This window comes from Ctenopharyngodon idella, chromosome 24 (assembly GCF_019924925.1).
Source record: "Ctenopharyngodon idella isolate HZGC_01 chromosome 24, HZGC01, whole genome shotgun sequence".
NCBI classification, from domain to species: domain Eukaryota; kingdom Metazoa; phylum Chordata; class Actinopteri; order Cypriniformes; family Xenocyprididae; genus Ctenopharyngodon; species Ctenopharyngodon idella.
This window is the reverse complement of record NC_067243.1, coordinates 26,922,805-26,935,258: the sequence shown is the minus strand read 5'-3', so window position 1 is coordinate 26,935,258 and position 12,454 is coordinate 26,922,805. Positions and strand designations below refer to the sequence as shown.

The 12,454-nt window shown below is 36.0% G+C and overlaps 1 protein-coding gene across 1 annotated transcript in view; it reads left to right on the top strand.

Annotated features, from left to right (window-relative positions):
• The window catches only part of wwox (WW domain containing oxidoreductase), a 251,547-nt gene that overhangs the window by 58,733 nt on the left and 180,360 nt on the right, over positions 1–12,454 (top strand). Inside the window, exon 6 of the mRNA XM_051883600.1 lies at positions 2,964–3,052. Within this exon, the coding sequence (XP_051739560.1) occupies positions 2,964–3,052 (89 nt within the window). The remainder of the gene's footprint in view (positions 1–2,963; positions 3,053–12,454) is intronic.

Below are 12,454 nucleotides of genomic sequence, written 5' to 3'. Positions count from 1 at the left end.
ACTTGGTTTCAGATTCCAATTCATATTTTCATTTATCCCTTTACATGTCAGACACATTTTTTTTTTTTCTGTCAAAAAAGAGCTGTTTACTGCCAGAATAGGCTACGAAGTGGACCAGACTTTGCTGATAGCAAAAGTCTGGCTTGTGTCAGACTTGTACAGTCTGTTAACCAACGGTACCACACATCAAACCTACCTGTTCTGTTTTGATATCTGTCCAAATCATTTAGTCATCAGTCTTCACATCTGTCCTCTTATGTTTCCCAGCAGCTGTTATTTCCTGTTTTCCAGTTTTCACATGCCATACACCTGCCAAACACGGCTAGTGGAGCCTGACACACAATAACTCACGCAACTGCCGCACATCATTCACCCAGCAATCAGTCTAACTGGACGCTCATCGTTGATCATCTGATGCGTACACTAGAAAGCAGCCCTCAGGTGTGCACATGCCGCTGTTGGCCACCTATCAGTCATAAAATACAATAAAATACAGTGTTTATCCTAGCTGCAAGTGAAACCCTATTTAACAAATCATTGTTTTCGCGACCCATCAGAACAGCCAAGTTTTGGGTCACAACCTGCCATTAGGGAAACACTGAGATAAATCACATTGAATTGAGACTATAATCTCTAGACAGACTCTGAGATCTTTCTGAAATAATTATCCATTTGCTCTGACATCGGTTTCTGTTGTTCGTGTTAGCCCTGTGGCAGTTTCAGAGTAGACTTATGCTGTCTACGTCTCAGTCTTATCGCGTAATCACAGTCAAGGACTGCAGGCCCACAGGCTAAACCTGATTTAGATAAATAAGACCTGTTAGATGGAGTAGCTCTGCACTACTGACAAATAAGCCTGCCTGTACGATGTGTGTAGTGGTTTTTGCTTGTCCATGTGGGGACCAAATGTGCTTGAAATTAAAATAATCTTAGAAAAAACTGAGACACACATTCAGCATTATTTTTAGCATCATTACTCCAGTCTTCAGTGTCACATGATCCTTCAGAAATCATGTTGATTCAGTGCTCTAGAAACATCAAATCATCATATTAGAATGATTTCTGAAGGATCATGTGACACTGAAGACTGGAGTAATTATGCTGAAAATTTAGCTTTGATTACAGGAATAAATTATATTTTACAATATATTGAATAAGAAAACACTTGAAATAATATTTCACAATATTACTGTTTTTACTGTATTTTTGATCAAACAAATGCAGCCTTGGTGAGCAGACGAAACCTCCTTCAAAAACATTAAAAAATCTAGTAGTGACATATATGATGCAGACTTAAAAATGTACTTCATAGAAATCCCAGTCTTTTAATGGTTATTGTAATCCTAATACACTTATTAAAAAAAATAAAATAAAATGTGTGTGTGCAAGTGCTTATGCATATAAATCTGCATATTGCTGCATACTGAACTTTTGTGTTGGAGTCATTAGATGGAAGCCAATAATTTTGTTGTGGGCATTTTGTTGGGTCAACACAACTTCCTTTTTAATATTATATTGATGGGCTTTAATAACCAAGTGTCCTAATTCTTGTTGGCGATAACGCTGAAACAAACATCTCTGGGTATTAGTCAAGCCCCATTGGACAGTAATAATCTGATGAAAAGTGATGTTGAACAGTTATTGTATATCTTGCAGTTTGCCATCGAGGGCGTATGACAAGACTAGACATGATTGCTCTGAAGTCTTTATAGTACAGTAGCCATCTAGAATCGTCTACGGCACTAATTGCGCAGCGGCTGATTAGCAATTGTAAGTGGTTGGTGGACGTGCAGTTGATAGGAGAAATGCTGATGGGGTGGTTTTCCTGTTAACCTGGTGGTGTGCTGTACATGGCATAATTAAATTGCCCCATGTCTCCTAACCCCACTGTAATATTAGCAGAGTTTATACAGTCATTCATCAAAAAATCCCTCATCAGAGATGCCGTACAAGACTAGCGGAACCTGCTAAGTTAGCACACAGCTGTTTGTGGTGAGAAGGAAACAGAGAACAGTCAACGAAACAGACCTTAAAAATTTCCTTTCTCAGCATATAGCTGTACTAGCTTACTAATAAGTGATATTTTCTCTAGCTTTTACTTAGTTGTTATTAAATATTAATATTTGACTTTGCATTATCTTACTTATCACATGGTTTCTAACAATAAATTATATATATATATATATATATATATATATATATGATTAAAAAAAATTGCATTGTAAATCATGATTATTATCTAGTAATTTAGTTTGCTTGTCTTAATGACATTGGACCAGTTCTACAGGCTGGTAGATTTACATGTGTATTCAAGTTATTTATTTATTTATTTATTTTTGCTGGTGCATCTGTACACTAAAACCTGAGAATTTCCCACTGACTTCACCTCGAGAGAACTTGAGCTGACCTCTGACCAGCGAGACTCTGATCCTTCCTTTGTGGAGTGATTTATGTGTCTTCGTTCATATCGATCGTATTCTGGTATGATCAAAGGTACACCTAAAAGCCAGCACTGAGAGAGACCATTATTGTGGATTTGGCTTTGCTCATACATTATTTATCTCCTTGAGCCTGTTCTATATGCCATTATGGACATTATGAAAGAAGGGAGCCACTGCCTCACCGTTTACTTAGTGTAAGCACAGGATGCACGGAGGAAAGATCGGATACAGTCAGTGCAGAGGGTCATAAAAATGCCATAAAGAGGATATTGAGATGCTCTCCTGCCACAGAATGTGCAACATTCCCTATTGGAAATGCGGCCCTGATTTAGGCAAAGGGAGATGGAGCTGTTTTTCATGGTGTCCGTGAGATGGAGTGGAGGGTTTGGGCTGGGAAGTGTTCAGTGAGTTAGAGCGGGATGTGTGGGCTGTGGCTTTCAGTTTGTTAGCAGTGTGATAGTGATGGATGTAGCTGGTATAATATCTGCTGGTTTCTTTTTTTTTCTGTTTCTCTTTCTCTAGAGCAAAGCTCGTGTTGAAGTCATGACGCTGGATTTGGCTTCCTTGAGGAGTGTCCGAGAGTTTGCCGAGGCCTTCAAAGCCAGGAAACTGTAAGTAATACACAATATAACAGAATTATTATGCAAGAATGAAGGATAAACTGCATCCAGAATGAGATGCTTGGCTAGGTCATCATGAAAAGCTTTCCACTTGCTCTGTCCTGAGACCGAACCCCCCACCCCCCCACTCCATTAACGAACTATCACATCAGAGAAGGGGCCAAAGGTCTCCCCCCTTTCATCGTGCGCCCCCGTCCCTCTTTCTGGTCAATAAATAAGTATCCGAACCTTAGCTATAGTTCCATCAATCTCAAGGATTGGTAAGTCCTTCACAGTCTCCTGGTTAAATCAATGACTGCTACCAGCTTTCGGGAAGTTGAACTGCACTGCTGATGACACTGAAATTGACTTTTAAAGACAGTCTATACATGTGTGGTGAGAATAAATAAATATACACATACATAAATAAATATGCTGCGTCTCATTTTGGAGGCTGCGTCCTCCAGAGGTCGCATTTTAAGGCTGCATACGTCATCGAGGCAGTCTCATTTAAGAAAAGTAACTTAGATTGCAAAGTAAGAAAGAAATTACAGTATTTTACACTTCACAAGAAATAACAGTCAATTTTATGATGGTTAATTTTCTTAAATAAGACATATTGATGACGTAAACAGCCTACAAATGTGACCTCGGAGGACACAGCCTCTGAAATGAGACGCAGCTATAGATTAATTTAATTAATTAATTAATAATATAGTTTATTATTATTTTTATTTTTGTTGCAAATAAATAAATAGTTTCATTGCTTGGTTTATAAATAATATGCATTATTTATTTTTTATACATACATCCATACATGTTAATGTATAAATTAATACATACATACATAGTTTCATTTAATTATTCATAAATAGTATATTATATTTTTTGTTGCAGTGTTAATAATAATAATAATAATAATAATATATATATATATATATATATATATATATATATATATATATATATATATTTTTTTTTTTTATTATTATTATTATTATTTTTTATTATTATATATAATTTTTTTTTTATAAATAACCTTTTCAAAAAATGCTTTTTCAAAAAGGTAAGGTTGCTTTAATCCTGGACTAATTAATATTCTCTTGAAAAGAGCATTGATTATATAGTGTTGTCTGCTATTTATTATCACAACATTGTAACATTATTTAATATGATGTCAAGACCAAATATTTAAGTTTCAATGTGTCTCGTATGCCTTCTATTATCATATCAATACAGTGTTTTTTTTTTTTTTTTTAATCTGTAGACATTCATTGTTTTTTTGATGGTGAGCTGCAGTGATCAGTAATTAGGCTAATGAGGCATAATTATGATTTAATATAGACGTGTCTAGAATGTTTTCTTGGCTCTGTGAGAATGGTGTCCGTTCAGATGTAGTACCTTATACTGTAGTTTTCAGGACAACAAAACTGTCTGATGTGATGTATTGTAATGTAATTACATTATTACTATTAGTACTACTACTAATGATAATAATTAATTAAATTAATTAAACATTATTTCTGTTTTTATGTTGTTCATTTCAGGAATATCATTGTCTGATATGATTCTGTTTTCAATTCGGCTCCTTTCCCAGTTCTGCTTCATGCTTTTCTTGTTCATATATCGACTTCCTTCATTTCACTGCAGTAGAGCCTCGACCTTCACAGTTCCATCAGCTCAGTCCATATTTAGTGAGTTGCAGTATTAGAGGTGACGTCCTGGTTGTGTGGAGACACCGCCGGTGTCCCCAAGCCCTCGAGGGGCTGCAGGACTCATCTGGCCCCTGGCCGGCCCCGGGGCAAGGCAGCAGCTTGGTCAGCAGCCAGAGCCCTGGAGGTGACCCCCACCCTGTCCCCGAGCCAAACCCCCTCCACCCTCCTTCAATCAATGCAACTTTCTTAAAAACTGATTTTCCCACATGCTAGAAGGTATAAACTGCGGTGACTGTGGCTCCTGATTACGGGATCTCTGAGCATTGTTTCCAGAAGTGACCCTGAGAGAGATGTGTGTTTTGGGCTCTATTCCAAAACCTGGTTAGCTGCCTTGCCTACAGCCTACATATACTGTAGGCCGCTGCTTTCTGAGGCTAATCCTAACAGAAATGGAGCCTCATAAGTGACTGATTGTGTCAGTGAATCACTTGAAGTGCACAGGCAGCTCAACTTAATTGGTTCTAGTAGAGTTTGGTGTTAGCATGTTGCTAAGCTAACAATGCAGCATTCATACAGACATAAAACAGCACACGCAAGTATTTGGGCAGTATAAATAATGTTTAATTTCGACAGTCAATGTTTTGTTGTGTTTGTCATTATGAAATTGCCCTCTGCACAGAGAATGCACTGCTGCTTTAGAATTTGCCTTACAGTGTGTTGTTTAAGTTTGCTTTGTTTTGTCTGTTTTGTTTTGCTTTTCATTTTTGTTTCGCCTTTGTGTTGTTTTGCTTTGCTTTGGGTTCTGTTTTTTCATTTCTTTTCTGTTTACTCTTGTTTTATTTGTTTTTTGTTCTTTGCTTTTGTATTGTTTTGCTTTTTGTTTTGTTTTACCTTTGAGTTATATTACTTTGTGTTCTATTTTTTTTTTGTTCTGTTCTATTTTGTCTTGTTTTGCTTTGCTTTTGTGTTGTTTTTGTTGTTGCTTTTGCTTTTTGTGTTGCTTTGTTCTGTTTTTGTTTTTTTGTTTTCCTGTTCTGTTTTGTCTTTTGCTTTACTTTGCTTGTTTTGTCTTGTTTTGATTTTTGTTTTATTTTGACATGCTTTCTTTTGCTTTGTTTTGTTTTGTTTGTTTTGCTTTGTTCTGTTTTTGTTTTTTGTTTGTTCTGTTTTGTCTTTTGTTTTACTTTGCTTGTCCTGTCTTGTTTTGCTTTTTTGTGTTATGTTGATGTTTTCTTTTCTTTTGCTTTGTTTTTGTTTTGTGTGTTTTGCTTTTTGTGTTGCCTTGTTCTGTTTTTGTTTTTTGTTCTGTTGTTTTGTCTTGTTTTGTTTTACTTTGCTTGTTTTGTCTTGTCTTGCTTTTTGTTTTTTTGATATATTTTCTTTTGCTTTGTTTTTGTTTGTTTTGCTTTTTGTTTTGCTTTTTGCTTCGCTTTGTTCTGTTTGTTTATTTTGTTCTGTTCTGTTTTGTTTTACTTTGCTTGTTCTGTCTTGTTTTGCTTTTTGTGTTTTATTTCGATATGTTTTCTTTTGCTTTGTTTTTGTTTTGTTTGTTTTGCCTTTGTATTGCTTTGGGTTTTTTGTTTTGCTTTGCTCTAGGTGTTTAGTTTCACTTTGCTTTTTGTGATTTGTTTTGTTGTAAGGGTTGTCTCTCAGAAGGGTTTTGGAGCAGAGCCTAGGACTGCAGAGTGCATATCTTAGAATTGTTTGTGGCCTATTTGCGTCTGAATTCGTTCATATTTGTGTACAGCCAGTATTGCTATGTGTGTGTACATGCATTTATGTTTTCCACATGTGTAATGGTTTGTTGGTTAAAGTGACAGTTCGGGCTTGTGCAAATCTTTCCCTTGTCTGTGCCTTAGCCTTCCAAACACGTTTGGGCTGGTCAGCTCATAATGGAAGCTGTTAGCCTTTAATAAGAGGGAGAGATTAACCTATTAGTTTGGGACCCAAAGCATTTATTTGGCCCAGTGACCCAAAGTGAGTGTGGGGATTGAGAAGACTTTCTCCCTGTTTTTTTTTTTTTTTAACAGGACTTTATGGACTTTTTTTTCCCTGTCTGTCCTTTTACATCACAGCTCAGGATAGTTGCTAGTGAAAGGTTTGGGACTCTGCACAATGAATCACTCTTCATTCGTCTCACTTCGCAATAGTAAAAATAATCAGAATCATTGCACCTTTTTTTTTTTTTTTTTTTTTTTTTTTAAATGCGACATGACTGTGAGATATGATATGTTTATTATAGTGCCAGAGGGCAAATCCTGATCAATGATCATGCTGAATTTTGCAGAAAACAGCAGTTCTAGGCTATTAACACAGTTTATGGGTGTAGTGTAGTGGAAAAAACTAACACAACATAAAAATGATTATTTATAACAAAACTTACATTTTCAATGAAATACCTGTCTTTTTTGAATTCGTTATAGACCAAGCGAGTTCATATCATTAACATCTTTACTGAAGCTGCATCATCTTATTTTACATCCCAACACACAGGGAATACAAACACTGAACTCTCTGTGCAAATCTGCAATAATTAATAAGTTTAACTGTCCCCAGACTTTATGAAGGCCTGTGTTGAAAATGTTAGACCAATTTATGGAGATCCACACATGGGGAAAAAAGATATCAACTCACGAGCATGTTTTATTAATCATTTGCTTTAGTTAAAACACGAGGATGTTTTATTCAGCTATTTCGTCCCTGCGTTTTAATTCCTTTGTTGTAGTTAAATTGTGGCTACCTTTTAGCCTACTTATTATTAATTTCTTCGTTTTTCAAATCATAACGAATTAATACAATGTTCTCATGTTTTAACTAATAGGCTACAAAAAAATTATTTAATAAAAAGCGATCAACAATTTCTTAATTCACGGACACTTTATTTTTCTGAATGTTATGCGCGGTGCTCTGTGTTGTAGGGGAATAAATGTTTGAATGGGCATGCGTGACCTGTTAAAATACAGTACATCAGTGAATTATTAAATGCAGTTTCAAACGATTTATTTTTAAATAATTTGGTCACACTAATTTGGTCACAATATTGACATAGCGAATAAAATTAGAAAAACTAGGCTTTCACTTGTTTTAATCTCTCGCCACGAGTTACACAACCCATGTAAACATCTTTGTATTCTTTCATGCTAGAGCTGTACAAATGAGGGTACTTTCTAACCTTGTTGCACAATCTCTCGTCTATGTAAGCCTCCGTTGTCGCTGTAGCTTGCATGCGTTCCGGTCTGTTCTATTTATCGACCTTGTAAATCGACGCCCCCAGGGCATGGTCGCCACCTTGTGGATAAACTAATTACTGCAAAAAATTCAATGCGCATGTGTACAGTACAGTATGCACGTACTCTTCTGATGACAAAATTCACGTCACGCGCACTGTACACTGACCCTTGCGTGTGCGTAAAAAGTGAAGTATACTTTGGGCTTTACTGAGCAATGTTGCAAATCGTCCCTTTGCGCCACCTGGTGGTGATTTTGCAAATGCGCGTCACATGTGACTAGGTTGTATTTAACGCCATGGTCGTGCGGTGGTTGAGTATCTACTGTAACTGTGGTGTCTTCAGTTTAAGGATGGCAGAGTATTGCTTTGACGATTTAAAGGATTAGTTGATTTTCAAATGAAAATTATCCCAAGCTTTACTCACCCTCAAACCATCCTAGGTGTATATGGCTTTCAGATGAACACAATCTGAGATATATTAATAAATATCCTGACGCATCTAAGCTTTATAATGGCAGTGAACGATACCAGTGAGTATGAAGCTGAAGAAAGTGTCTCAATCCACATCCATCCATAAAAAAAAAATCATCCATATTTAACAGGTTATGAAGTAAAACATCTAGCTTCCGCCAGACCGCCTTCTGTATTCAACTTACAAAGAAAGTTTAATGCCTCTCACAGTTCAAAATGCTTATGATATGTCCCACGCCTTCCCTATTCAGCTTACTTAAAATTTTTAACTGATGCAACATCAGTTACATTTTCTTTCTAAGTTGAATTCGGAAGGTGGTCTGGCGGAAGCTAGATATTTTACTTCATAACTTGTTAAATATGGATATTTTTCTTACACAAATGCATTACTTCGCTTCAGAAGGCCTTTATTAACCCCCCAGAGTCGTGTGGAGTACGTTTTGCTTTGGATGGATGCACTTTCTTCAGCTTCATACTCAGTTGGTCCCGTTCACTGCCATTATAAAGCTCGAATGCATCAGGATATTTATTATTATAACTCCGATTGTGTTCATCATAAAGAAGAAAGTCATATACACCTAGGATGGCTTGAGGGTGAGTAAAGCTTGGGGTCATTTTCATTTTAAAGTGAACTAATCCTTTAAAGTAATTAGACACATAACGTTTAATGTACAGTTGATTGGCTAAAAGCAAATCTAAAGTGTTGGGGTTTGTTTATTCTATACAGATAGGAGTTTTAGAAGCGTATTTGACCTAAACTATTGTTCAGATCCCTAATCCTGCATATGAAAAAGAGCTATGATGGCTGAATGACCTCTGATGACCTCATCTGCTATCCAGTGCTCCAGTGAACACTTTCAAACACTCCTCATGCCCATGAAACCCAGACCGCCGTGATCATACCCGAGTGAGTGAGTGTGTGAATGAATGAATGGATGAATATCCTCTCTCTCCCTTGCCAAGGTTGTATTTCTTCATTAGCTATTCCCAGGATGTGTGTGTGTGTGTGTGTGTGTGTGTGTGTGAGCGTGTCCCGGAGGAGGTGGAGTAGATTAATTCTCATCAGAATGGAGAGGTGCTCAGGTGTGAATGGCAGCAGGCAGCTGGTGAAACCACGCCACGCCTCCCTGTTTCTGTTTCCGTCGAGATGTCTGCCGGCACCGCTAGCACGCACACACAGTAACAATTACTGCCATTGGAGCTTAATTCAATCACAGCTGCTTTCGCCACTTTTTTTTGTACCCTGTCTTTTCTTTTGTAGCCGTTTGTAAACCCCCACCCTGCCTTGCCCCGCTCGCTCATTATTTTCTTTTTCTCTCACTCGTGTTCTCTTTGTTCTTCACCCTCAGTATGTTCAGGTGGGCACGCGAAACATATTTCCATGTACTTATCATTCCTTTGTTCTCATCAGGTTCTGTAGCGTTTAATTAACTCAGTCACACGACATATGCTGTGAAGTGAAGTTGATCGCCTATGATGTTTAATTTCGCTGTGTATTGATTGCTTGTGGACAAATTCCTGACTCAAGGTGTTCAAACCAAGAGTAATGCAATGAAGCGACACAGATATGCAACAAAAAATGCAAATATTCTCACCAAAACTAGTTATATACCAATTATTTTAGTCTCTGAAAAAAGTTTGCATACTTGTCTGTCAGTCAAACTCACTACGGTAAACCACATCCTTTATTGCAGTAACTATTGAGAAGCTATTATAATTATTGATAAGCTAACAATGAAATACTTGAACAAGTATTGTAATATAGGTAATATATAACTATATATAAATATACAAATATAAAACTTTAACCACATAGCTTTACATTTCAGTAATGGATGATTTTTGTTTTCAACAATAAATACTTTGTTTTGTTTGTTATTATGAGATATCCCTCTCCACAAAGTATGCAATCCTGGCTTATTTACCTTTTTTGTTGTTGTTGTTGTTTTTCTCCAAAAGGTTATATTTCAGAAGTAATTTGGAGCAGATAAATTAATATGTTGGGTCATTCTGAACATGTAATGGGCTGGAATATCTCAAATTAAAACTAAAAGTCTAAAATGGCTGCTTCTCTCTGTGTTATTAATGAAATTACCTGAACATTAGTATTCAACAGTGAACAGTCAACAGTAGGACATCAATAGAATTACTAATAAACTATAAGCAGAAGAAAAAATATAATGAAATAAATGTAAATTAAATACCTTTTTGGTCTTTTTAAATGTTGTGATTGACAAATCATGTAAGAACTGACAAAACATAACAATCCTAGAAAACAGACCACACCTTGGGAAGGAGACAACTGTAATTTTATAAAATTTTAGTGTTTTTAGAAATATTTAAAGTATACGTTTCATGCCTAGATGTACAGAAATGGTAAATGCATACATTTCAGTGTAATATTTATCTAATTAAAATGTAATTTAGAGATTATATGAATTATATGATTATATGAAGAGTTTGGTTCCAAAATGCGATAAACGCCATTTAAAAAAAAAAAAAAATTTAGTTCTTGCCTAATTCAGTATTGTATCTGGTCTATATTGAAAAGTCAATTTTTAATTTTACTCAAAATGAGATATCCGTCATGTTATTCTGTCATGTTTTCTCCCTTTCTTTCCAAAACGCGACATACGCCGGTCTCCCTTCTCTGCAGAATGCAATATATCCGCTCAACCAATCACAGCGCACCATTCTACGCACTGTAAACCGTAATGGCGGCGCTCTGAATACACCTGGCATCCTACTTTTCCTTATCTACTTTGTGCTTTGTGATCAACAAAAACAGAAAAATGAATAATTTTGACGGCATTGATGAATCTGTGGTGGTTTCGGCGGTGGGAAAGAAACGCAAGTCATCGAAATGTAATCATTTACGTGAGGAGATTAAGAAGATGAGGCACTCAAGTCAGGAGGAGGAAAAATGCCGGCTGTTGCTTGTTCCACGACACCATCAAACTTCTGTCACGGTCCCCAAAACTGAATCATGAATAGTTTACAAAAGCCGTTTGACCAAGAATGATTAACTGTCGAATCTGGCATTTCTAGTTTTGATTCTAAACATCTGAAAACATAACATGATTGCTATTTGAATGTTTGCAGTATAGCGACGCCCCTGGGTAGTTGCAGTCAATATCAATGTACTCGGCAAATGTGTTGTTTTTATTTGAACCGTGCGGTGGTTCCAGATACTCTTTAATCGGTAATTACCTACGGAGTTATAATTAATTTATAACATTAACATTGAATTCATTTTGGGAGCAACAACTGAATGTATTTTTAGTAAAATGCCTGTATTTAGTATTGACAAAGTTCAGAGGCTGTCATATATGTGAATCAACTTACTTTGTTGTGTATTTTCAACAGTTTCAATATGAAAAATAACTTTTATATTGATGGATTAATCTCATTTTGAAAAAAAAAAAAAAAAAAAAAAAAACGTGTCATGGATTTATTGCATTTTGGGGAAAAAATAATCAGTTTTTATAATGTTTGAAAATCAAAATCTAGATTTGAATTTTTAATGTTTTTACAACCTAAAGATGCTAAGTGAATAGTGGTTTTCATCTTGCCACTTTCTTGGTAAAGAAAACACATTTTTACTCAAATTAATCAAAATGGATTTATAGCGTTTTGGAACCAAACTCTTCATACATACACACACACACACACACACACACACGTGTGTGTATATATATATATATATATATATATATATATATATATATATAATATATAATATATATATATATATATATAATATATATAGGTTTCTGGTTTTGGTTTGGAGTCTCCTACAATAGGTTTACATGCATCCGAGGTCCAAAAGCGGTCATTTTCTCATAATATACATTGCAGCATCAGCTCTTTTCTTACAGTGTCTGAAAGAGGTTCGTTTGAAGAAGTCTCTCTAAACTCCTTCTTTTCAAAAGCCTGTTCTACTCTTATTGGTCAGATGGCCCAGTCTGTTATGATTGGTCTACTCTGCTCTGATTGGTCAGACGGCCCAGTCTGTTGTGATTGGTCTACTCTGGGCCATCTGACCAATTGGAGCAGTCT